Source organism: Hippocampus guttulatus, chromosome 6, assembly GCF_054856545.1.
Source record: "Hippocampus guttulatus isolate MCC_2025c chromosome 6, RoL_Hgut_1.0, whole genome shotgun sequence".
In the NCBI taxonomy this organism is placed as follows: Eukaryota; Metazoa; Chordata; class Actinopteri; order Syngnathiformes; family Syngnathidae; genus Hippocampus; species Hippocampus guttulatus.
Window position 1 is genome coordinate 8,884,648 of NC_141266.1, and position 26,491 is coordinate 8,911,138.

General features: G+C 42.0%; 1 protein-coding gene across 2 annotated transcripts in view; it reads left to right on the forward strand.

The window, feature by feature from the left end:
- The window catches only part of vps13b (vacuolar protein sorting 13 homolog B), a 343,076-nt gene that overhangs the window by 253,006 nt on the left and 63,579 nt on the right, over positions 1-26,491 (forward strand). For both annotated transcript variants that reach the window (XM_086112801.1, XM_086112800.1), the window contains exons 39-41: positions 5,326-5,528; positions 9,844-10,060; positions 11,670-11,854. In XM_086112801.1, the coding sequence (XP_085968927.1) occupies positions 5,326-5,528; positions 9,844-10,060; positions 11,670-11,854 (605 nt within the window). The remainder of the gene's footprint in view (positions 1-5,325; positions 5,529-9,843; positions 10,061-11,669; positions 11,855-26,491) is intronic.

Here is a 26,491-nt window from a genome sequence, read left to right on the forward strand (position 1 = left end):
AAAACTGTGAGATAGGATTTGCCACCCCCCCCCCTAGGAATTCTAAAACCTTAGCATTCATCAACATTGTATTCTGAGAGAGGTTAAGACACTTGTGTTGGTGGCGTAGTAGGCGGCTCTCACTTGACTCGTACAGGCTTGAGGTTCACTCTGAGATTCTTCTGCTGGTGGCGCCGACGGTGCAGCTGAGGTTTTTATTTTGGAGAATATATATCGGTGATGAGTAGCACTATGACATTCATCTTCTTATTAGTTGAAATAGGTTTAAGCTTTCTTTTTTAGCAGACAATGATCTTTTTTTTCGTGAAGAAAAAAACTCTTACCGAGCTGACAGTTTCAGCTCTTACTTCAGTCTTCGTCTGAGCGATAACTACTTCCTTGTGACGTTTGTAAAAAACAGTTGACTAGTTCCGGAAACCTTCTAAATAATGCTTCCCGACCCAGGTAAGGCTGCGAATCAGCACCCCGCCGCCGCCGTTGAAACACAACACTCAGATACAGCATGCGAGTCAGTCAACAGTGTGACGAGACACAAGGGAAGGTGCTGGGTGAGGCTGCGATGATGTACAGCCAATCAGCTCACGGGATAAATCTACTTGTGCTCTCATTGGTCAACGTCACACCGGGAGCCAATCAAATCCTTGAATGAGTGCCCGTGGCATGTATGTACAGGACAGTACAGGCATGTAGAAAGCCTCTGAGTCGTTCGGCATGCAGGGAAACCTCTGTTGCACATCAACATGAAAAAACGCATCTCTCCACAATATGGCTGCTGATATGGCTTTATTTTATTTTATTTTATGTATGTCCTGTATGTATTTATTTATTTATTATGCATATGGAATTTTGGAAGCACCGAAGCCGCCAAACATAAAAGTTCAAAGTGTCGAGGGATTGCTGTATATGTGTACTGTCTGTCTCTATTTACTTGACAGCGAACATGAAAGTCGATGAGAAGTAACTACGCAACGTGTTTAGCCAGACTAGTAGCCGGCTGAATCACGTTGTGAGCTAGCTGGTGCTGCCTAAGTAACAGACTGAGTTCGGCTCAACAGCCAACTACCTGCGGTAGGTAACGTGAGTGACACCTGCGAGTCTGGCCCAGGGAAGTTTTGGGGTGTTTTTCAAGGGTTGAGTCTTAGCTTTGCTATTCGATGTGTTTTGGTGAGGTGCAAAAATGCAAATTTTGACTCATTAACACCATTTTTTTCTCCATTTTTTAATGCTATGATTTTTGCTGGTGCATCCTATATAAAAGCAAATGTGGTTGTAGGTCGTCCTTGAACTTCAACTTAGTCAATTTTACTGTTACAAATATATTGCAAATTGCAATTATCTTTCATAGTGTATCTAATATTATCAATACAAAGTCTCTGCAGCAACATCAGCGATAACATCAGAAGCTAAAAGAAGGGATTTGTTGCATTATTGAGATGTTCCCAAGGTGATAATAGTTATTTTAACAGGTGGCATGTACACATTTTAGACCACTGACTTGTCTTCGGTGTAGCATGCTGTCATTTTTTTCACCTTACGAATGCAGAGAATGTACATGGGTCATGCTTTAACGTGCACTCGGCCATCCACTTGTGTGTTGTGGCTTGCTAGACTGAAAATGAATAAAGTTTGCAACAAACAACAGTTTGGGGTTAATTGGACTTGTAATGCTGCACGATTGAGAGCAATGCGCACCAACTGCATCTTGACGTGCTATGGTGGTTGCTCTGGTGGGGAACAGAAATCTTTCCGAAGGACGGTGAAACATTAAGACCATCTAGTGCAAAAGAGGGGCTTGCAGCATCCTAAAGGAGAGCTCACAACACAGCATCAGTGTTGTTGGCCTTCTCCACTATGGAATGTTCTTTACGTTTTTCCTTTCCCAGACCAGCAAATTCAGGAATAACTTCTTCCCTGCAACTTTTACTATGTTGAAATATACACCATGATGGACCCCTCCACCCACACACACACACACACACACATACACGCGCGCACACACACACACACACACACACACACAGTCACACCTTCCTCCGGTCTGTGCTTTCCCACTCCACCATGACCTAGAAGGTCCCAAACCCTCTTCCAGCTGCTAAACTCTTACTGCTGAGAAAAGCACAATGAGTACAGAACTTGAATTGGCCGAATAGAAAGAATTGTATTTTTTAAAGAAGTGGATCCTTGCAGCATTAATTTAAATTTTCAAAGATCTGTGAAATAAAATGGCAGAGTAAGTCAAGGTCAAAGGTTCACATTCCCAAGATGGCTGAGGTAGCTTAAGTCAAAGGTCAACATTGTGCTGTGCATTTTCAGTCCATCTTTTTCAGGATTATTTTTGTATGTCAAAGCAAGAACCTCCGCCTGTCCTGGAGCATGTCCGCATTTACCAGAACCCGAATCTATTTTTATTGAAAGGTTTCTAGGAACAAAAGGTTCAAGGTGTTATCACATTCAAGGGTCTCTTCCTGTTGGGTTTTGTATCACGTATTCTGTAAGCAAGATAGTGTATCTGATTAATTCTCCAGAATACGGACTACACCTGGCTCATGCGCCCGTATTCCTAAGTATTTTTATTGCACATTCCTTCTGCTCACACATTTGTGTTGTGCCGTATAATGTCTTTGGCTGTCTGCTGAAACAACTCTTGGGACCGACATACTGGCAATATGGTCGCAGAGAGAGTTTAGTCTTGGATGCGGAGGAGGTTACAAATGAAAGTCTGACTTGACTGGATGGAAAAATGGGCTGAGGAGTGAGTGGGATTCCCCCCTCGTCAAAATCATTCCAAATTAACCTAATTGTTGTGAGCGGCTGCTGCACGGGCTTCTTGTTTAAACTTCGGGATCGTGAGGTCAACTATAAAAGACGCACGGCGAGAGAGTCGATTGCCCATTGTACTGTCGCTGAGCAATTGTGCGTGATCTTGCACCATGCGGCGTGGTTTGGGGATCACGAATTTGTGCACACTGTAGTTTAACTTTGTATTTATTGTGGGTGTGTGTATTTGTGTCTCCTGCTGAAAAAAAAGTAATAAAAGCTCGCTGTTCACCATTTAAACAACCCTGCTTGGGAGTTTCCGTGTGCTGTCAAATAAATCCTCACCATAAAAATAAACCTGTTCAATAAATAACATCGCTCTGAACACCACAGCACGCGAAGACCTTAGCAGGTAAACTGCCAACATGTATCAATAGCATCTGTCCTGGACAAATGACTCATCCATGTGTAATGTTTCAAAATGATTTAGACACGAAAAGCCCTTTTTCATTGGAACACTGCTGTTGTGATGTTAAGCTCCAACATTGAATAAGACATATCTGAGTCAGTTTACCAAGTCTGGAAAAGATGTGTGTCATATACATCATTTAATGTCTGTCATTCACAACCTCCACCCTCCCCAAGTCTCCATGCATTTTGTCTCCTTGGTTAATCAGCTCCTGTTCCACTCCCACTTTCCATTTCTCCTTGAAAAGTTCACCTATCCTACATCACCCCAGAAGAGCCCAGTGGAATTTCTGCAAACAGCTGTGGTTTAAATATGAAATGGTTTGCGTCATTATAGATTGGATACAGGAATTGGCAAATGAATCATGTGCTAAGTATGTAGTCCGCTGGATATCATATTCCACTTGGAACACTGGCAATAACCTCACCTGTATGCAGCTGCATTTTTTTTTGGCAGGCTGATGGATAGAATTCCCCCACTCTTATTTGCCCAAGTCACACACATACACCAAAAAATATGTAATGACATTGATACAGTATCCGTTTCATGCATCAGTCATTGCCATTTTTTAAAAAATGATATGTTTGTTTACCCAATAGCTTAGCTGCAGAAGTCAGATTCCAATTTTTTTTCGGAAAATAAGAAGAACCCCCCCCCCCCCCCCCCCCCAACAAATTCACAAAACACTAAGAATCCACTTGTCTACCTTTGTGGATTGCCATAACCTGGATGACTGAGACTCTATAAAAGAAAAAAATTGTAGAAAACATCTTGTTTTTATATCATGTTAGTTAAAAAGGACTCGTGCAATTTTGCTGTAAGGCTAACGATATATTAAAACATACACTATGTTAGCCACATCTGTGTAAAATAATGGGGACTCTAGTTGTATGTGCACGCTCTACTTTTCTGCTTCCCAGGACTCGGAGCCAAGCACAGTGCAGGGACCATTACTGCCGTCAAAAGGCAAAGGGCCACTTCACAGGGCATTATTAGTCATTCTGGTTTGAGGTTTCCAAATGGGCTGCTGCTGTTGCTGTGACTGACCAACTCGGCCCCGCCATGTTAACAACTACGAGATGGGGTTGGAGTCTGTTGATTTATGGGGACTTAAAGGCCAACTTCTGGACAGCCTTTGACCACAGTTAATGACCCATCTGCGATTAAATGGAAAGGACCGAGAGTGCTGTCTTACTGTGGTGGCTCCTGCTATGTTTGCTTCTTTCAGGATGAGTGGGTGTTTGGCTTCGCCATGTGGATCTCACCATGTTTTTTTTTTTCCTCTTTCCCCCCCAGTCTCACTGTCATTGTTTAATCATGTTGATTAGCAGCACACGCTAAAGAAAAACAGGAGTGGCCTGATTCTTATTGTATTTTTTCCCCCATACAGATCAGTTATAATTGAAAGAATCTGAGGCGAAGTCAAACTGTCACCATCATGTCGAAACTTTAATAACTGCGCAGGCATTGTTTTAAGTCATACTTACTTACCTCTTTCTACAGTAAATGTCTGTATCATGCTATATAAATAAAGCGGCATTGTCTTGTATCTTTTGCGTTCGTGACCGAGCCGACATGAGATGGTGGCGCAGGTCCTCGCTGCGTCAAATTCATGAGGTTTCCTCAATGATGAAGTTCACTTGTCAATGTACGGTGCATTCCTTTGTTCTTTTATTATTAGCAATATTGTCACGGGAAACTGGCACAGGGACATCAAGTAGAACTTTCCCACAATGCGCCTCAATTTACAATTTCATATTTGTCATCATTTTTCTCCTCTCTACCGTCACCGGTGCTCCGCTGTTGTGACATGTGTGATGCACAAGTTGCCTTCAAAATAGTTGTGGGTCTAGAATTATTGAACAGGAAACTGTTCAACCTAGAGGGCATGTAGGTTTGATGATAGTTACTCAATGAACAAACTGAACTTCCGTTTGATTGCTTTTATCCTGTATTTCATCTACTTCAAAAGCTAATGTAATATGTCTGTGGGTAGTGTGGGCTATGACTGATCTAACATTTTCCATTGTTCTTGTCCAATGTTTTTAAATGGTTGTGTAACCTCTCCTTATTTCTCGTCACTTTTCCTGTTCTCCCAGATGCAGTGCAATCTGCTTCTGTGCAGCTGGAGCTGCAAGATGTGCTGATGAGGACAGGGCTGAAAGACAGAAGTCATCTTCTACTGGGGCCATTTTCTTGCAGCGGCTCGCTGGAGGCTAGGTGGTGTCGACACAGTGGTAGTCCTGGACCTGAGCCTGGTCCACCTAAACTGCTGCTGGACCTGAAAGGAGGCCTGCTGCAGGTCGAAATACCGTCTATACGTCATAGTTGCAGTAGATTCGTAAGAGGTCAAGCACCTCAGCAACATTTGGGGCTAAGTCTTCTTATTGTTAGATTGTGATTGTCATTCCATTTTAGATGGAGTGCTTTTTCTTTCAAGCATAATATACAAAACAAACTATTGTGGTTGTTTACGCTGTTCTTCCTCTTGAATTCGGTGTAAACGGGTGTAATTGTAGTACGAGAGGAGCCATTGAATCCTAAAAATCAGTCGTGCCCCGCGCACGTGTGTGTGTGTGCGCGCGTGCATGTGTTTGTGTGTGACTTAAGGATTCATCTGCCAGTTAAGTAGTGGAACATTATTAGGCTATTTCTAGGCTGGGTTATATTTTATATGTGGCTTCTTTTTTTTTTTCTCGGTTACATAATGTCCCATCTGAAAAAAAATCCCCTCTTCAGTGTGACGAACTGATTGCATTATTACTAATGTATTGTTCCACATCACTTCTTCAGAGTGACCCTGCTCTCTATCTTTTTTCAGCGGTTGCCCTTAATACATAATAGCATGTTTCCCTTTGAAAATATTGGTGTTTGTGGTGTTTTAATGCTGCACAAAAACCACTGGAATTCCTTCCGATTTCTTCATCTTATTTTCTCTCTCCAAATGGCTGAAAAGAAACTCCCCAAATTTTCCTGTTTTCAGAGTTTAGTCATAAACCCGTATGCACGCATTAGGTGGTAGGAGGCAGGCACACAGCACCATGTGTGAAAAGCTTTTGACTCAGAGATTCCTGTTCCTTTGTCCAAACCCCAGCAGACTCACTTTGATGGAGTGTGGGAAGGGGGTCACCATCTAGGTTGTGTTGGGTAGTTCTTGATGATATACTGTCAAGTCTTGACTCATGTGATTGTTTCTCATTTTGTTTTGGAGGAAAATGGTGAAAAATGACCAACTGCATAGATAGTTTCCTCCATAATTATTGACACTCCTGGTTAAGATGTATTCTTTAGCTTTTGATAAAATCAGGTTGTTGTTTTTTTTCCTAAATAATGTAGACTTAATGATTGAGAATGAAAAAAAAGAGGAAATTCCAACCAATTCAAGTGCATTTATTCAGTGGGGGAAAAAAAATCCACATTAACAAATTATTTTTCCGTCAAATCCCCCGTGTGGCACAATCATTAGCACCCTTGACGTTAGTACATACCTCGGTTTTCGACCATAATCCGTTCCAGAAGGCTGTTCGAAAACCAATTTGTGCGAAAACCGACACCACGCTCTTTTTAAAAAAAAAATCTTTATTGAACACGTCCGCTCACAATGGAACGCTACACAAGGAAGCGTCACTTCCTCGTCTGCCCGATGAAACGTCACTTCCTCGTGTAAGGAAGGCGAAAGGAGTCAAGTGGCGCATTCAAGTGCGCTGAGTTTGTTCGAGAACCGATTTTCGGTCGTAATCCGAAGCATAAAAAAATCGACATTTTGGGTCAAAAACCAATTTGGTTGAGAACATAGACGTTCGAAAACTGAGGTTTGACTGTACTTTGTACAGTCCCTTTTTGCCAACAAAGCAGCACCTGATTGTCTCCTAATGTTTCACAAAATGGGAGAATACAGAAAGAGGGATCTTGGACCATTCCTCTTGACGCAATCTCTCACTCAGCGACCTGGGCTTTTTCTTCTGCACTCTCCTCTTCAATTGATTCCACAGCTTTTTAATGGGGACTTTTCTACAATTTTCAGAATGAGAGTAGGCTCCTGCAATTAAAAACTAAATTAATTTTAAGGCTTTTAACACATCATACCCAGTGATGCCGATAATTATGGGGGGCATTGTGCGTAACACCTCTGAGTCACCTGTGCAGATAACTACTGTGCGTGCTGACAGTGCATTCAGAAATTATTCACAGAGCTTCACTTTTTTCACATTGTATGTTACAGCCTCAATTCAAAATATTTTTGTTTTCAATATTCTCCACTCAACAGCCAAAATGACCTTTTCTGCAAGTTAATTAAATAAATAAATAGCTAAGACAGTCCAGTGGTTAGCACGTCAACCTCACAGTGCAAAGGTTGTAGGTTCGATCCCGGCTACGGCCTCCCTGTGTGGAGTTTGCATGTTCTCCCCGGGCCTGCGTGGGTTTTCTCGGGGTACTCCGGTTTCCTCCCACATTCCAAAAAACATGCATGGCATGCTTATTGAACACTTGAAATTGTCCCTAGCTATGAATGTGAGCGCGGATGGTTGTTTGTCTCTGTGTGCCCTGTAATTGGCTGGCAACTGGTTCGGGGTGTCCCCCGCCTACCTCCCGAAGACGGCTGGGATGGGCTCCAGCACCCCCGCGACCCTTGTGAGGATAAAGCGGCTCGGAAAATGGGTGGATGGATAAATAACTAATTAGCATATGAGAACGAATGGAGTACATAGTGTACGTATTCTCCAATTCTGTGTTGATGGATCTGGTCGCAATTACGGCCTTTCTGAACAGGACGCCACAAGCTTGGAACACCAAATACTTTAAAGTTGGGCACTTTCGCCCATTTCCTTGCAGCAGTTCTTCAGCGGCATCAGGTTGGACGGGGCGCATCAGTGAACAACCTTTTTCAAATGTCTTCATTTCAGCTGGGCCACTCAATCACATTCACAGAGTTGTCCTCAAGCCACTCCTTTGCTATCTTGGCTCTGTGCTCAAACTCGTGTCCTGCTGAAAGATGATCTACCGCCCCAGTCTGAGGTCAAGTGCGCTCTGGAGCAGGTTTCCATCCGGGATGTCTGTGTGTATTGCTGCAGTAGTTTTCCCTCTTTTCTCACTAGTCTCCCAGTTCCTGCTTCTGAAAAATCCACACAATTCTTCTCCATGTTTCTTTCACTAAAGGGATGGTATTGGCCAGGTGATGAGTGGTGCCTGCTTTCCTCTAAATATAAGACCCGCGTTTCACGCCTGACTGTTTAGTGTGTATATACATCTCATCAGTCTCGAGAGTTATGCCTCTCATGGTCTGAGACTCCTTCCAGGTGGCTTTGGGCAAACTCCTGGCCAGCTGCCTTTTGCGAAGCAGTGGCTTCTATCTGGCCACTCTGCCATGGAGGCCTGATGAGTGTATTGCTGCAGAGGTGATTCTCCTTTTGGGAGGTTCTCCTCTTTCCATACAGGAACGCTGGAGCTCCGTGACAAAAGTTCTTCTACCCCGCTCGTTCAGTTTACACGGGTAGCCAGCTGTAGTGAGTGTCATGGTGGTTCTGAACTCTTTCCATATATGGATAATGGAGGCCACTAATGGTGTCCATTGGATTTTCAGAGCATCATATATAAAAAAAAATTAAAATTCCTCGTCTCACCCCCCCTCGGGTGGTGTCCGTCCCTCATTCAGCTCGGGTCCTCTACCAGAGGCCAGGAAGCTTGAGGGTTCTGCACAGTATCCTTGCTGTTCCCAGCACTGCACATTTCTGGACCGAGATGTCCGATGTTGTTCCCGGGATCTGTTGCAACCACTCATCTAGTTTGGGGGTCACTGCCCCGAGTGCTCCGACCACCACAGGCACGACTGTCACCTTTACCTTCCAGGCTCTCTCCAGCTCCTCTCTGAGCCCTTGGTATTTCTCGAGTTTCTCGTGTTCCCCGTGTTCCCCGTGTTCCTCGTGTTCCTTCTTTCTGATCTCGAGTTTCTCGTGTTCCTTCTTTCTGAGTTTAGGCAATTTCTAATGCTTGGATCCGTATATTACCTCAACCGGTTTTTCACTCTTGAATTGTGGAGGCGGCTGTTGATGTGGCACTCTGTCCTCATTAATATATATATATATATATATATATATTTTTTTTTCTGTATCTGTCCCCTGATCTGTGGCTCAAGACAATCCTGTCTTGGAGGTCTACGGTCAATTCAAGTGACTTCATGCTTGTTTTGTGCTCCGGCATGCACCAAGTATTAGAAAGGTGTGTATCACTGCAGACTCAAATTAAGATGTTGACAGGTCTCAGGGAAGATCAGTGGAAAGAGAATCCACCTGAGGTAAATTCTTGACAAAAAAACAAGCATACCATTGTTAAGTACATGTGATTTTTTAGTATGTACGGTATTTTATTTGTAATACATTTGTCAAAATCTCAACTTTTTGGGCACATTGTCATTATGGGGTGTTGTGTGTCGAATTTTGAAGTGGAAAATTGCAGATTTTTTTCACTGGAGCAAAATATGTAGCACTGATTTATGAAGTGCATACTTTTCACTCACTGTACTCCCAAACCGTTTTTTTCCCTTGAATTAATCATCGAGCTATGTTAGTTCGGTTTTCTCCACTCATTTGAAGTCCTGCTGCTGTGCTTTTGCTTGACAGGTTTTCTGGGGACAGGAACATCTTAACTGCCTGAGGCTGGTGGAGGAACACCTCCAAGCATATCACTCTGCACAGAAAGGGGACTCGCTGGAAAACTTCCCTACAGGCCAGACCTTCCAGACCCAGCCACCGTCCTCTCCGGGTTCCCCCTGTTCTCGCTCAGAACACAGCTCTGATGACCTGCGAACAGGACACTTTCAGTACATCCAGGACTCAGGTATGAATGGTACTTGTAAGGGGAAACACGGCTGACAATTTGTATTCCTAGTTATCTGAGCGCTGTGTCCACCCGAGATTTTCTGTCTGTTCGGAACATAAAATAAGTTACAGTTTAATTTTGGACTAAGTTCAACTGATTTTTCTATTATCATGTAGTCGGTGTGGTTGAAATAGTTAACAAACTGTCTTTCTGCGCCTTGAGAGTATATGGAGCAGATCAATCAAAGTCCTCTATGGACAGGAGTTTAATCAGACTTATCTGGCTGGTTGTACTTTCAGTAACATGCTGTGTATTCACTTTCTTGGTGCTTTGCGTGTGCTGCTCTCGACATGCACACAAGGGAACATGATACAAAGAGGATCAAACTTCTCCTTAGCTCGAGACAAGGCATCCACTTTGTCAACTGTGGTTGACTCTTTGTTTTTGTTTTTTTTCCCGCCCCCAGTGTTTTACTCTTGCATCTTTGAAGAATGTATATTCCTAGAACAGGGACGCGGGGAACAATCTGTTTGCAACATGTTGTCAACTGGCAGAGGAAAGCAGTCCCCAAAGTACAGAGAAGTGCAAGCACCCCCCAAGGGCTGACAAAAGGATGGAATGGACTCAGAGAGAAGTGAAAGATATAGGGAGAAAAAAAATTAAAAGGGTCTCTGCTAATGCGACTGAAAGCAAAACCATGAAAGTGTCTGTTTTTGCTTTTGTTTCATCCTCTGTTTGCAGCGGAGTTATATGCCGGCCTCTTAAGATGAAAGAAACATTTGCCCACAGACAGATTTTGCTACTCCTTAAAATATGTTCTCTACAAAGAGTATCAGTTTTGTACCCCCAGGAGACCCACTTTTTGTTCCCCCCTCCCCCCAAAAAATAAACATTTTTCCAAAGGACTTGGATACGAAACAGCAGCCGCAATTTTATTCAAACACCACTCAAATGTTTTGATCCATGTCATCCGGCTTTTTCAGGTGCTTGCCATCGTGCAGTCAATGACTGTTTACGCTACAGAAAAAAAAAGTTTACTCAACCCCGCTGTTTATATTGCTTCTTGTTCGCATAAACATTCTGAAAGCATGAAAACATTGATGTTTTTGTTTTGGGTTCCATAGAAACACCTATAAATGCATCACCCCTAAATTTTACAATCTCTGGTCAAAATCCAGATCAGATTTTCATTCAGAATGTATACATGAGATCTGACAAGGACTGACTAAAAACAAAAAGAATTACTTTTCTCACAGGAAATGAGAAAAAAAGAGAAAAAAGAAGGTTGCACCTTTTTTTTAATACTCTTCGTCTCACACAAATGTTTCAGATTATCAAGCCATTTTTAATACAGTAGCAGTATGTCACACGAAGTAAATACAAAATCAAATTCGATATAACTTACCCATATTAGACATTCGGGCTACAGCCCAGTCCAATTGCTTCATAGTGGTTTGTGTGGCTTTAGTTCAAGAAAAATGGTTGGCTATTTGTTTTGACTTACATGAAGATCACATTGTATGCCCAATGATGCAATGATCCAGGTAATTCCAAGAGTTCAGATACCGTTTTGTGCAACTGTGTGTCTGCATTGTGTACCTCATGTTACTCTTTTACTTTTTGGCAGGTTCCCAAAGATGGCCAGGACCACATGAGGTTGTGTTCTACGGTGAAACAGAAGATAGCGGCGGACTAATGCTGTGGAGGTATCCTGAACCTCGTGTCCTTACCTTCATCAGGATAACTCCAGTTCCTTTCAACACCACAGAGGACCCGGAAATCAGTATGGCTGACCTAGGGGATGCCTTACAGGTAAAAAAGGGAAAAAAAAGTTATTACGTCCATGAACTTACAAAACCTGTATGATTTAGAGCTAGTAGAATAGATGCTTGAATTTATAGATAATCAACCATGTGAGTGTTTCACTTCAACAGAAGCTATTGGTCAGATTGGCGCCCCTTGACATCGTCTCGTCTGACTACTCTCTTGCGTAGAGTATTTAGCTCCACTGCACTCAACCAAACCGTGACACCAGTCATGATTCATAACAGTATACTTTTACAGTTTGTGTTTACTGGATTTTCCGTGGTGTCTTGGTTTTTGGAACTACTCTTCAACATATATTACTAAAATTGTTGCGTGACATTTCCGGCTGAGAGCTGCAGAGCTTTCCTACGTGGGACGACAGTGTCTGGAAAAGGGTGGTTGACTATGTTAATGTGAGTGTGCTGACCCAACAGTTGAGTTTGTCTGCTCCTGACAGAATTGGCCTCATCGGAGCATCTGTAGTTGGGCACGCCAAGGTGGCTTATAATATTCGGACGTACACCTCAGTCTTATAACATCCTGCCCGAGCACAGACATTCAGTCTATCACATTATCTACGATAACACATCGAGAGGATGCCAAGGGTGACGATATGATATGCAATCCGACAGGATATATTTATTAGTCTCGGAGTTACGCTGCCCTAACTAAGGCGGTAGGGGCCTACAGAGCAGAGATAATCCGCAAAGTTCCTTCACTGCTCCTTGCTCAACATCATTCACAGTGAAGTACACTACACATAACTTCACCAAACTGGGCTGTGTGCCAATAGGATACTCATGATTTGAGTCTGGAGAGACCCACACCTTACATGTTATTGAATGACATGGAGCCCTGCTGTCCCTCCAAACAGGTAATGGACGGTGAGACAGCTGTAAAAGTCATTTTACATGTCCTGGTGTGAAAAGCCAGGTGTCTTCAAACCCTGATGAGGTTATGTTTTTGGCAGGCTCTTGCAGCTACTGAGTCAACTGAGGTTCGGTGAGGGATGAGACATCCAGTCTTTTCCTCTATCTTTAGTTTTATGCATTTCATTGCACCCACTCCCTTGCCAGCATTATTTGAATGGCATGTCCCACTTTCTTGAATGTTTCTCCTTATGTTCTCCTTTTAACTGATGGAGCAATATATGCTATTTTTGACAAAACAATTTTACTCCATCTCATGTTTTATGTTAAGATCGCAAGGAGTCCATATGCTAAATTGGCAATCCCGCTGGACTATGACTATGAAATTAATAATTTAATAATTAAGTGTCATAAAAAATCGAAAAAGTTGTTGAAGTAAAATAAGAAGAGTGCTTCAAGTAACATCGAGGTGTCGTCGTTTTTTTTATTTTTAATCTGAACACTGGTGTCACCCACGTCACCTTGATGAGATCTGATGTGACGTTAAATCATACCGCTCTGCTATATCGTAAATGATCAAATCGAGAAATATAACACTGACTACTGAGATTACTGCAGCAATCAAAATTGAATGTCAACAAGTCCAGAAAGCAACCGCTGCCCATTCTCAAACTCTTGGTTGCCATCAAAGGTTTCCAACTGCTGAGCTTAGCGCAATGAAGCGAGATGCTAATGCTAGTCCTCTGGCAGCGGTGACAGTCGTTTCCATCGAAGGCAAAGCCAATGCATGTGAATAGAAAATCAGCCCCATTAGGGTGACTTTTTTGCCAACGCTTATCAATACAGTAATGGAATAAAAAGGCAGTAATATGTTGTGTTCTTGTGCTGTTTTCTTGTTCCATGAAGTAAAAATGGAAAAGAAATACATCGGGCTAGTTCGTCACCCCCAGACCAGAAAAATTAGATAAACAGGGTGCTCGATCAACCATGAAAGGCTTTGATCACGTTCACTGATCACGTACTTTTTCATGAATATCAACCGATAATTATCGCCCATCGATCGACCGGAGCATCCCTATGATTGACCTTACATGCATGCTTCTTTCACTTCTGTTGCCTCCATTAGAGGTTCACATGGTATTACTGTGATGTGTTATTCTGTGTTTTTTTATGCAAGTTAGTTTGGCGCTCCTTGCATTCTTGCACCTTTTCAAGGACTGCATCCCACGTGTGAGATCATGTGTAGGATCCGTCACCTCTGTTGGTTGTCCCCAGGGCCCAGTTTCTGATGTCTGGCTTCTTTAATGCAGCTGTGCTATTTTGTTACTTTCAGCATGGATGACTTTGGCATTGTCCCAGTCCATAATGTGTTTTTCTCTCTTGCAGTGGTCGTTAATGGCCGATTTCAAGTTTGTCTACTCTGCTTTTTCTTTCATTTCACATGTGTGCCTCCCGGTTGTTTCCTTTCCACATTCCATTTCCACATTGCAGTGTTGTTGTTTTTTCATGTGTTGAATGCCCTGCCTGTGTCCCCATTGCATGTCATATTGCATGACTTGCAGGGTATTTTTGTGTATGACTTCATTCTTTTTCTCAATTTTGTCCTTGGGTTTACCAGTATGTCTGAGTCTTTTGTTTGGCTTTGCTGTGTGAGTGTTCGCATCATGTTTCCTCAAGGCCGGTTTCACCCTTTCGTTGAACCCCTCCCCTGCCGGATAATGCTATGGAATTATCTGTTACTTTTTTGTGCTTGACTTTTATGTTGCCATCTTAGACCATCCTGATGACTTGTTTTGTGAGTGTTTGGGCTGGTCCTTTTTTAATTATTCCCTGTATGCTGTCCACTCAATTCCTCCAAAGTATGATGTTCCAAAGTGTGGGTGCTGTTTTTAGGGCACTTAAGTTCCAGATCTTCCATGAATGACCTGCTCATGATGGCTGAGAGTGTCCACTTTGGCAAGGCCTTCCTTTTGCCTGTGTATGATGTTATTGTTTAAGTGCAATACAGTATTAATAAAGCTGAGTTGAGTCATTGTAAAGTACCGTAAGTATGCTGATGGGGGTTATGAATGCGGGATCTAATGCTTGTGAGGATCACGTGGTTGTATGTTTGCTTGCTTATTTATCATTTTCCATGAAAGCTGGAAGTCTGAGGGGACCTTTTCCAGTATTTTCTGTGCGTCTGTCTTTCAACAATTCCTCCATCTATTATTTTGTGTTGCATTCATGATGATTGGGGCATCTTTTGTCTGCTTGACGTATGGTAACTATGGGGGGTGGGGGTGGGTGGGGTTGTTTTTTGCCAACTTGTAATGTCGTGCAGTGACTGTTGGTAGAGTTGTGATACAACTATATAATTTGGATATCATAAATACAACAAGGGCGGCCCGGTAGTCCAGTGGTGAGCACATCGACTTCACAGTGCAGAGGTACCGGGTTCAATTCCAGCTCCGGCCTCCCTGTGTGGGGTTTGCATGTTCTCGCCGGGCCTGCGTGGGTTTTCTCCGGGTACTCCGGTTTCCTCCCACATTCCAAAAACATGCATGGCAGGCTGATTGAACACTCTGAATTGTCCCTAGGTGTGAGTGTGGGCGTGCGTGGTTGTTCATCTCTGTGTGCCCTGCGATTGGCTGGCAACCGATTCAGGGTGTCCCCCGCCTACTGCCCGAAGTCAGCTGGGATAGGCTCCAGCACCCCCCGCGACCCTAGTGAGGATAAAGCGGTTTGGAAGATGAATGAATGAATGAATAAATACAACATAAAATGTATGATATACTGTATATTGTACATATGACGGTTATATTTTATTTTTTTAAGGTTATGGACAGTGTGTACATACGTTAAGTGCATCAACCTTATCTCTGGTCTTGGCAATGTTTTGGGACAGGTGACTGGAGTTCAATTTGTTTCGCTGTGTATGTCGTCGTCCATTTTAAAGTGCGCTGTTCTTTTCTCTTTGTCCGCCTTAATATGCCTTGATTTTATGCCATGTACAGTACGTCTTCTTGAACCCAAACTATCCATGCTGATTTCACAATTTATTCAGCGTTTAGCTTACTCCCAAGAAGGCATGATGAACCCGTATCAAGGAGTTTTGTATGAATATATATTAGACAGCTATAATATTTGGTAAAACATTATCATCAATGTAGTCTTGAGCAGAATTTTTACAGCAATTCAAAGACTTTTCTGGCTGTAACACTGGCAATTCATTAGGTAGTACTTTATGAAGCCATTGAGCTATAATGACTTTGGATCTACAGGTACAATATGTTTGAGGCCCAAACATAATACAGGTAGTTGTGCTGTAGAACTCAGAAGTAGTCGTACCTGTTCAATATTAATAGCCAAAGCATCGCGCCAGTTAAATTTTCCAATAATTTGACCCACAGAACAAAGCTTCCATCATTGGTTGGTACTGGTCAAATAAGTCAATGACATGCCTCGACACTCCGGAAGGGAGTGTCCTTTGTCCATATGGTATGCTGCAAATGTGATTGATGAGGTTGGGCCAGCACCTTTCTGTCTTTCCTAGACAACTATTGAAAAACAAAATTTCCTTGGCCTAAATGAAGTATCTGGCTATACTTGACACTTGTTTCATCAGGTTTCAGTTTATGGCAGATTTTGTTGATTCCTGGCTTGTTACTTATACACAAAAACAATGTTTGGGCTGATGATGCTGGCTTGTGCAAGACATTCCTGATTGATGGAAATCAAAGGTTTTCCTTCATAGACCGGTTCTGACCTAATGGTGCTCGGTGTGATCATCAGAGGCCTAGGCGATGTTTAGTGAAAACATCTTGGAATGTTCCGCATAATCTTGAGTGAGTGCACTTTTAATTTGGCAAAAAGTTAATTTAAACTTGCGTGTAACTTGTTTTTGAGTAATGGTGTCTGATGTAACCAAACTTTTGACAAGATCTTTAAATGAGAGAAGCAAATGTGTTGCTGCCCATCACTGATTTTGTTGCACCAAAATGTATAAACTATTTAAGAATAATACACTTTCAACCCTTAATGAAGGTAATTAGTACATCAACTGCCAATATTTCAAATACCACGTTGATGAAATCTTGAACATGCAGCAGATTACTTCGAAGTTATGTGTGAAAATGAGGTACATGGCAAGAAATGCCGAACGCAACCTGTGGTTGATGAACATGTGTTTTCCACATCTTCTAATCCCCCCTGTCATCTGGCATGTTCCTGGCCTAAAATAAGTCTGTTAAACAAATGATGAGTGTTTCATTCATGTGTTGACAGGAGCAGGTTCTGAGCGCCCAGCTATTACTGAAACCACCTTTGGGTAATTGGAAATGGTGAGATAATTTATCTCTGCAGAATCCATGCTGGATATGATGGAGCCCACTGTGTAATAAGCCGTGAGAAAGTCACAGACAGTCGAACTATCCATGCGAGAGGAAAGGGGTTTTTTTTAGCTGTGAGCTAGCTAAGTGTGCTATAGGTGTAGTGGGTAATTAGCATTATTTAGCAGGCTGTGGGTCGAATGGCCTCGATGCATGTTTCTCCATTTGAAAAATGCCTGACCTTTTGAAAAATATCATTGTGAAGTGTTCATCGTGTATTGGCTCTGTCGTTTATGGTGTTACACAGCCAAACTAGCCTCATACTCGTGTCCAAATACTCACATCAGTCTTTTGGTTGTGTGCGAGCGGAAAGCTGAGGTTCAAGGGGGTTATTTGAACTGGACCCCTCAGTCATCAGCCAAAAGTCATTGTGATCCCAGATGTAATAGATTCAAGCCTCTGGCCAACAAGCAGCAAGCCTTACTTGATGTAGAAGTGCAGATGTTTTAATTATTTCACTTCCTCCCAAGACCAGAAAAAGAAGAGTTTAAGGACGGAAATGCAGCCATTAAAAACACAAATGATTCGGTTTCTTCTCCAAAAAGAATTCGACTCACTTCGCATCTAGACACTACAGAGTGAGGGGGAAACCGAGGCAGTCATTATTTCTCAGGCCTCTAGAATTACCACGGAGCCACACAGAGATGGAGGCTGATAGATTTTGAGAAATGTAAAGTGAGAGGCGTAGGAAAAGAAAATGAAATAGGGAGCAGAGAAAGCTGTCTTGTAATTCCCATCATTCTCCTACCCGTCATGTAAAGTTTTCTGAAAATACCTCTTTAAGAGTGATTGCACGTGGACAAAATGCGATCCATATTTTCACTCTTCCCTCATCCTCTTCTTGTGACCGCCACAAATCATATCTGCTGCTGATGTGCTCCCCGTCTCTACTTGGCTGAATGGATAAAGGTAGGGGTTGAGCGGCTGGAATTCTGAGCCATACCTTTTGCGTTTCCCCAGAGCAGATCGTATTTATAAAATCAAGTTCCCCTGCATTGAAATAGTTGTGGTTTCCCAACTACTCCCAGTGTCGTCCAATGGGCATTCCAAACTACTACTTTTCCTCCGTCATATTACAGCCTCTAAAATATTCACACAGATGAAGCAAAGTGGCAGGCTGAAGCACGTTGGATCTGGAAATTGACACATCTCCGATAGCACCACTGCATAATTGCACCTGCAGAGGGCCAAAGTGATGATGGGTCAGAAAGAGAAAGAAGGGTACTCATTGACGCATTTTCAGTGCACTGTGGACTGACTCATAGGCAGGTGTCCTTTTTTTCCACCTATCCTTTTTCTTCCCCTCCCAACATCTCCCTGTTTTGTTCGAAAGCCAGAGGAAGAGAATTAATACAGGAGAAAGGATTGTGTCATACCTCAACTGGAGGGTAGCAAAAGGAGGAAATACAGTACAGTATGGTAAAATGATTCTCAACTCAACTCAGCACTTGAAGAGCAACCGCAGCTGGAAATTTTGCTCGACATAAATTGGAAGATCAAACATAAACCCAAGTAAATAAGTAAATATAGTAGTGTATAATCGTGAAAATAATGATAATCAAGCAAGATGGATGGATGAGATGGTGGTACGGACAGATGGATGGATGGACAGTTTGACAGACAGGATGAGAGAGAGAAAGAGAGAGAGAGCTCCCTTTACATTGGCATTTGCCTTGCAAGCGGTCCTGAGTTTGATTACCTCTACTTGTTCAATCCAACATGTTGTTTCAAAGTGCTGGAATTGTAATCGTATGATCACAGCATGCATGCCTTCGCTCGCATATCCAGCAAAATGAAGTTTGATATACAGTATATTAAAAAAATAAAAAGCTGTGGTTTTCTAACAGTTTGGTTCGAAACGTATGCGCCATTTAGTCCTTGTCTCTTTTACGAACCGTCTCTCACTCTTTCTCTCTCACTCACTCATTCACTCAAGTGGATATTCCGGCTACAGGTTGAGGTGAAACCCTGCACGGTTAGAGCATCATTGACAAATATTCTCTGCAAAATGCTGTGGTACTGAAAACATTTTAACATGATGCACGGGAGAGTGAAGCTGTTGTAATTCAACTGTCAATTAATTATTGGCACCAATATTCGACACTAAAGAATGTCAAGGCTAAAATTCTGTCAATAGTGCAAAACAGGTTAGCACGACACCCAATGCACACCATATAAGACAGAAGGTGGAAATGCACAGATACAGGAGAAGGTTAGAGCTATTGTAACAGGGAGCTGAACTCCGTCACAGAAGCAAGGCGACTGCTGTAAATTTGGTCCACTTCAGAACAAATGAAATAAGCACATTTGCCTTATGTCTATCATACAACAAATCATCTTTATTTATATGCATGTTACAGGATGTACAGTGAAATTCCTCTGCAACGAAATCATGTTTGCAGCAAGAAATTTTTCACAACAGGGGACTTTCGCGATAGCAAATGTATCTGATGTAAACACACACACACGTACTGTATGTGTACTCTTTGTTTTTATTCCAATAGTGCATAAGTGTGCGCATAAACTTATTTGACACTTCATATAGCCAGCGTAGAAAGAAAAAAAAGGGAAATAAATTGTGAATTTCAGCATTCACTTTCACTTAAATCAATTTCTTGCATAATGTCTTTTACTTTGCTTGCTCCATCTTTCATTTTTGTTACTTTTATCCTGTCTTCAAGGGTTAAAGCTTTTCTATTCTTCAGTCCTTGGTCTGCAAAGGTCCGTTTTTGTAGCCATTTTAGCAATGGAACGTTCGTGCTGCATCTGAAACTAACAAAAACAAATACTTCCTGTACTACTGTGGTGTTTGCTGTTGCCGTTTCAGAGCTAAGCAGTAGGAGTTGCTGTAGGCTAAGGTTGGATTAGACTTTTGCGGAAGGCTTGTTTTCATTGTAGTGAATCTCGTTGCGAGGCAAGGGCAGAGAAAAATAACGGGGATTTTTCGTTGTGGGGGGGGGCAGAAAAGTGGGAATGGGTTTAATGCATGAAGATTTATTCACCCAAGGGGGTATTTTCGCCCGTGTAGGTTTCGTTGTAGAGGAGTTTCACTGTAGTAGAAGTTAGGCTTGACTTTGTGGGTGTAAGACAAAAATTATTTTGTGAGTCTTATCTTCTATGATCCCTGTCTTGCGCCCGGATTATTTCTGCCAATTATTTATTTATGCTCCCATTGGAGATCAATCACCAAAGTCAATGTCACGTACAGTATGATGCACGGCACCCACAATGCTTCACACTCCCACCAGTTGCCAGCACCTTACTACAGTGGAACCTCATTTCACAAAAGCCCCTGTTCACAACCAAATCAGTTTATGCACAAAATATTCTTTCAGTTCACAATCGGTGACAGCATCAATGTGGAATGCTCTGTTGTGCTTTCTCTCAAACAGCTTTAACATTGTCCATGGTGTCTGTTAAACTCTTGGGTTCGTGCCACAAAGTCTATTTTTCCCCCTGAAGAGCTGTAAACGCTGTACATGTATCTTCTTATACCTGCAGACATGCAGCACTGCGTGTTTTTTGGAGTGTAATCCCTGCCAAAAAAGCACGGCCGTGTGCGCGGTTCGTCCTAGCGATTTGCCAGGAGTCACTCGGGTGTTTGCTAGATCTCACCCAGGTGTGTTGGTCGCGGGCCCCATTCTTTGCTAACAGCAGTAGTCTGTGCCGGCCACTCGCAAAGGTGGCTGGCTGGAATGGTTAAAGAAAAATCCCTGCACACAACTGGTGTAGCTTGTCTGCTCTCAGTAAAGGTAAACCGTGCTTTGCCATGCGCCGCCTAGAACTGTGAATGAGATAGAGCCTTCAGAATTCAATTAATAAAAGCCTGAGGGAAGTTTCTGAGCTGTTTTGCGTGACAAACCAATAAGCGCACTAATGGGTTTCAGCCAAGATAAGTATTGTTTTAACAGGACAGCACTCAAGTAGATTTGTATTAGTCACATCTAATGCACCACAAAAAGAAAATAGTCAGTCATGTGGTTAATTTGATTTGAGTTTTTACACCTCATTCACCAAAAACGTCACCGTCCGACTTCACAACTTTGGCATAACCACTCATCTCTGATTTTCCACAGCGATTAACATTAACATTTATTAGCCCACATGAGGCAGCGGGGCGGGAATCATTTTCAGACAAAAATTCATTGCATCTCCTGAGTAAACAATTGCTCAAGCTGGTGTCAATTCAATTCAATTATTTTATTTTTTTTGCTGGCTGAAAAGACGTAACTAACTGTGGATTTTTTTTTTGTTTGTTTTTTTAACATACAGTGTATAGACAACAGAACTACCCAATCAGTGTTGATCTTTTTAATAAAAATCATTGAAAATAAGGGCAGGGTACGTTTGCATTCAGAGCCTCAGAGCAAGCGTGGGGAGTCTTCAGTTGCACAGGCATACTTGAACTTTGATTCAGAGATCACACCTGGGTTCATTGTGGAAATTGAAATCATTTCTTCATGCTGTGTGTTTGCTTTAGGTCGCCTGTCTTTAATTATCCTTCAGAGGGACTGTAATGTGTCAATCAGTCCTAGACAAGTAACTCCATGCAAAATAATAGTTTGAGGTTTGGCAGAAACTGAAGTCCTTGACAGTGATGGAAGTCAGATCAGCCAGCCGCCCTAGATGTAAAGATATTTAGAAATAGTTTGGAATATTTACTGTACTTGCCCTCAACATATGTACATTTTGTTGGCATTTGAACAGCACCCAAAAGGGAACTTTAACTAAAGACATGGGATAACCTGGCAGTCTTACATCATCGAGTCCTTAAAGACTTCCAGCAGAGTGTGTGTATGTGTGTGTGTGTGTGTGTGTGTGTGTGCGTGCGTGTGTGTGTGCGTGCGTGCGTGCGTGTGTGTGTGTGTGTGTGTGTGTGTGTGTGTGTGTGTGTGTGTGTGTGTGTGTGTGACGTATTTATAGTTACATTTTGTTCATCAGATAAGATATACACACACAATCACAGTGAAACTAACACTGCTGACTGTATTTACTTGCACATCATAAGCTGTATATACATATGCAGTATACGGCCATATTGTCTTTCATAGACACAATTATTTATTGTCTTTTCTTGAATACAACCAGGTGATTCATACAAAACCGCATTTTCCACCTAAAGTGTGTCTTTGCATATTTGCACAATGGCAGAGTTTTGAACATTATCCCTTGAAAATTGAGTTTGCATAAATGTTCCTAAATGTGAAGTGCCATACTTTTGTCCGCCGCTTACATTAAAGGAAGAAGTTTGTCAACCGCATTGTTTTGTTTTTTTAAATTAAATCTATTGTGTTGGTGTAAACAGGAGAAATTATGCAAAGATTTAATTCAGCGACAGCTGAACGATTTTGAAAAATAATGTAATTGTGACCATCCCCCCCCTCAATATTGTGATGGTGATTTAATATCTGATTAATATTTCAAGATCTTCTTCCCCTGTATTTTTCTAAACACAAGCAATACATTCATCTGTATCACAATGAACAAAGACAGATTCATGATACTTTAGGGCTGCCAAGATTCGTCTTCTAGTCCGAACTATGTCAACAATCAAAATTGGTGACAATTAGTTAAATTGTCGACGAGTCATTTATTGTGTGTGTTTCCGTGTTTATTTATTTGATGCTTTGTTTTTTTTCTCCCGCTGTTCCTGCTGGCATCTTTGTGACACACAGTGCAGTTATGGTCATCATCCGTCATCCGTGATGTAAACAGAAAGCACTATGGCTAAAGCAATCACATGGCTAATCAACATTAGCAACCGAAGGTTTGGTCTATTTAACCAAAAATACCTAATATGATGCAAACCTGCCTCTCAAGGCAGCAAGACAGGGATGCTCGATCATCTAAAAAGGAAGCCTGTTGTGCCTGATGCCTGATTTTAGTTCTAACATAGGGACAGTCATGTCTACAAGTGTGCATTAGTACACAAAGCTTCCCGTCTGTGTTTGATGTAGTCTTGTAACATGATGTCCTATTTGCTACATTAATATATAAGAGTGTCTGCTATGGATTACGTAAGTATTAGTCAGTGAACTCCTGTTTATGGACAACCAAAACACAGCTAATGTGTGTCCGTCTTTGACATGAACACAGGAACAGCAGATGCACTCAAAGCCAGTATCTCTCCATTCCCACGGTTGTGAACGCTAACGGTGTTGTGTTTAAGAATAGCAACACTCAAGTAACAGAACACGACATATTTGCCACAAGACAATACATAACAATGAAACAGATAATCTAATTCAACTCAACTCAACTGTATTTATAGAGCACTTTCAAACAGCCATCACTGCATACAATGTGCTGTACATGGAACAACTAACATATACAACAGTAAAGCAACAAATCGGTAACAAAGACGGTAGAAAGCACCGAACAGCAAAACCAAGAACAAATCTGAGTCATGCTGAGTCAAATGCCAAAGAATACAAGTCATAACAATTCATGACAATATACTATGCTACAGCGCTAAAACACATTTGGTGCTCCTAATATTTAGGAATTATTTCCTTTTCAGGTACATACCTAGTTACATTTGGTAGATCAATGTCCTACTTTTAAATTATGCATACTAGTGAAGCAAAATAAAACCTTTTGGATAAACTTTATTGGGTAACGCAAGATTAAAAACCAGGAGAAGGGTTTTTTTCATTCGCTTTAGCACAGTGCCTTTTTCTTTGTAATAGCTCTCAAAAAATGCTTGGTGCCTGGGAAGAGTGAAATGTTTACAAGTATTTCTTTTTGTATTTATAGATAGTTTCATAGCATTAGTGAAATTTGCATTGTGCATAGATTCTGGTTCCATTTTAAAATGCACTAAATATTTACAGCAAAAAAGGCCACAGTTTCACCTTGTTGAAAAAAATCACTTCTGGGAATTCTCTTTGGAGACTTAGTATGTTTCTGCTCCAGTGGCAAGTGCTAAGGTTGCGGGTGCACAACTCTGTCGGCTGCAATTATGAAAAGTTGATTCCAGGAAGCCCTATGTGGCATTTCTAACACAATGTAAACTACGGTTACCTCATCTGATCAAGGTTCAGACCCCCGCATACAAATTTAAGGGGGTTCACACCACACATGTGCACACTGGCCCTCTTGACAGTTCGAAATTGTCGTGGGAGCACCACAGTTTTAGTAAACAATTTGATTTACACAGACCAATGCACTCCACATACACCTTCATGCCTTGGTGTCTGGCATTTATCAGGTGGGCTGCTGAGAGCTCCCTGCCACTACTGATCCATCAGTAGCAGGGTTCTGCAGGTGGTCAATGAAACCTGAGAACTCTGCTTCGTTCACACAGGAGCACCCCACCCACCACATGCATGCTAATGTTGGCTCACTGGAGCAGAAATGAATAAAGTCCTGCAGCCATCGAACTGTCAACATGCTCTCATAACCTGATTGTCCTTCTGTGTGAAACACAGCACAAGGATCTAAAAGCAAATGGATGCCTTGTAGCCCACAATTAGGTTATGCTGCAGTCATGCAGTGTTGTTATGGATGTGACTTGTCATCTCATGCTTTATTGGTGTTTTGAGGAAAAAAAATATGGCAGCCTTTTTTGACTTGGTGAGAAGTGAACTTGTTTTTTAGGTCACTGCAAAGAACAGTGCTGTGCCAATTACCATACATCATAGGATCTTAATATATACCAAATGTTTTGTGTTTGGTCGACAGCAAAAGTAGTAACACTGAAATGTATTTTTTGTGCAATAGCAAATCATTGCAATTATGCTATTTTTTTTGTCAGTCATGGTTGTATTGGTGGGTTTATAGGGTTTTGAACCACAAGTTGAAATGGTGTAGTGTTCTGAACAGGGGCGCAGATTCATTTGAGGTAATATAATTTTTAGAATATAGGGAACTTCCCTTACACATTTCAGAGGTGCCTTTGAGCAAGGCAGCTGAATATGTCTTTACCCCATAAAGTACAGTTCCATTTGGATTGACACAGTTTAAAATGGCACGTGTAGGGGGAATTGGGTATGTAAATTGTGTTAACCTAGAATAGCATAGTGATTCTATAACTTAAAAAATAGGCATGTGTGAATACTGTTCTCTGTACTAGTGCACTGTACTGAATATTTATGTTGGGGGTTTTTTGGTTGTTATTGTGCCACAAATGTGGCAGTTCTCTGTCGGCCCATCAATGGACAGAAATGTGATTAGCTCCACCCTACATTTGGAATGCTGTACTGCAGGGATGTCAAACAAATTTTTGTCGCGGGCCACATTTTAGTTACCGTTTCCCTTGGAGGGCCGTTATGACTGAAACCATGTAAAGAAGTCAAGAATAACTGTTGATTCAACTCTTGTTTAAGTTACTATCACGAGAGGTTTTGTAACCAGAAAATGCTAAGACTATCTCTCTTATTTATTGCACATGAGAATTACAATTTTTGGTAGATATTTTAGAAAACATCATGAAAGTTGACATGTTTGATCTGCTTTTGCGGGCCACATTAAATGATGCGGCCCCCACTGACCCCAGATCTGGCCCCCGGGCCTTGAGTTTGACACCCATGCTGTACTGAAAAATACTGGCATGGGGATAAATAAATGCACCAGCTTTAGCATTGTCGAGGTTACAATTACCCACTAAAACTTAAATAACATAGGAACATTTTAAGAAACACAGTGGTGCCGTGGGATACTTGTGACCCAGTTTGAGTTTTCTGAAAAACAAACCTTCATTAGACTGAGATTTTTTACTTTATTTTTTTTGCTGTGAGTTGCATAGTGGCAGTTCGCGATAAGTAACTCACTAAGTAATACTTTGGCAAATAGTGGTCTCTCTATGAGATCCTCAGGATGGATCTCAGGCAACGCCGATGGAAGACATCTAACTTGTTGGTAATGTTGGCTGTCTTCATCCATGTCTCACAGGCGTAAATCGCTGTTGGGATAACCACTGACATATAGAGGCGTAGCTTGGTGGTCGTAGTGATGGCTTTCGATGACCAGATGTTGCGGAGGCGTTGGAACACTCCCGCAGCTTTATCAAGTCTACTGTTGACGTCTTTCTCCACACCACCTGTATTTGAGATGTTACTCCCAAGATATGTGAAGCTGTCAATGTACTCTATGTCATGTTGGTGTAGAGTGAGTGGTTGAAGGTGTTGGTGCTGTCCGACGGCCATGGCCTTGGTCTTTTCCTGGCTAATTCGTAAACCGACCTTAACTCTGTGCTCGTGCAGATTGTTGGTCAACTCCTGGAATGCGGGCTGGGTGTGACTTAACAGAGCCAAATCATCTGCAAATTCCAGGTCAGCTAGTCTGCTCCCTCCCCTCTGCTCCCTCCCCACTTGATACCAACATTTGCCCCTGTGATGGACTTCCTCATCACAAAGTCAATTATGATGATGAAGAGTAGGGGTGACAGAATGCAACCCTGTCTT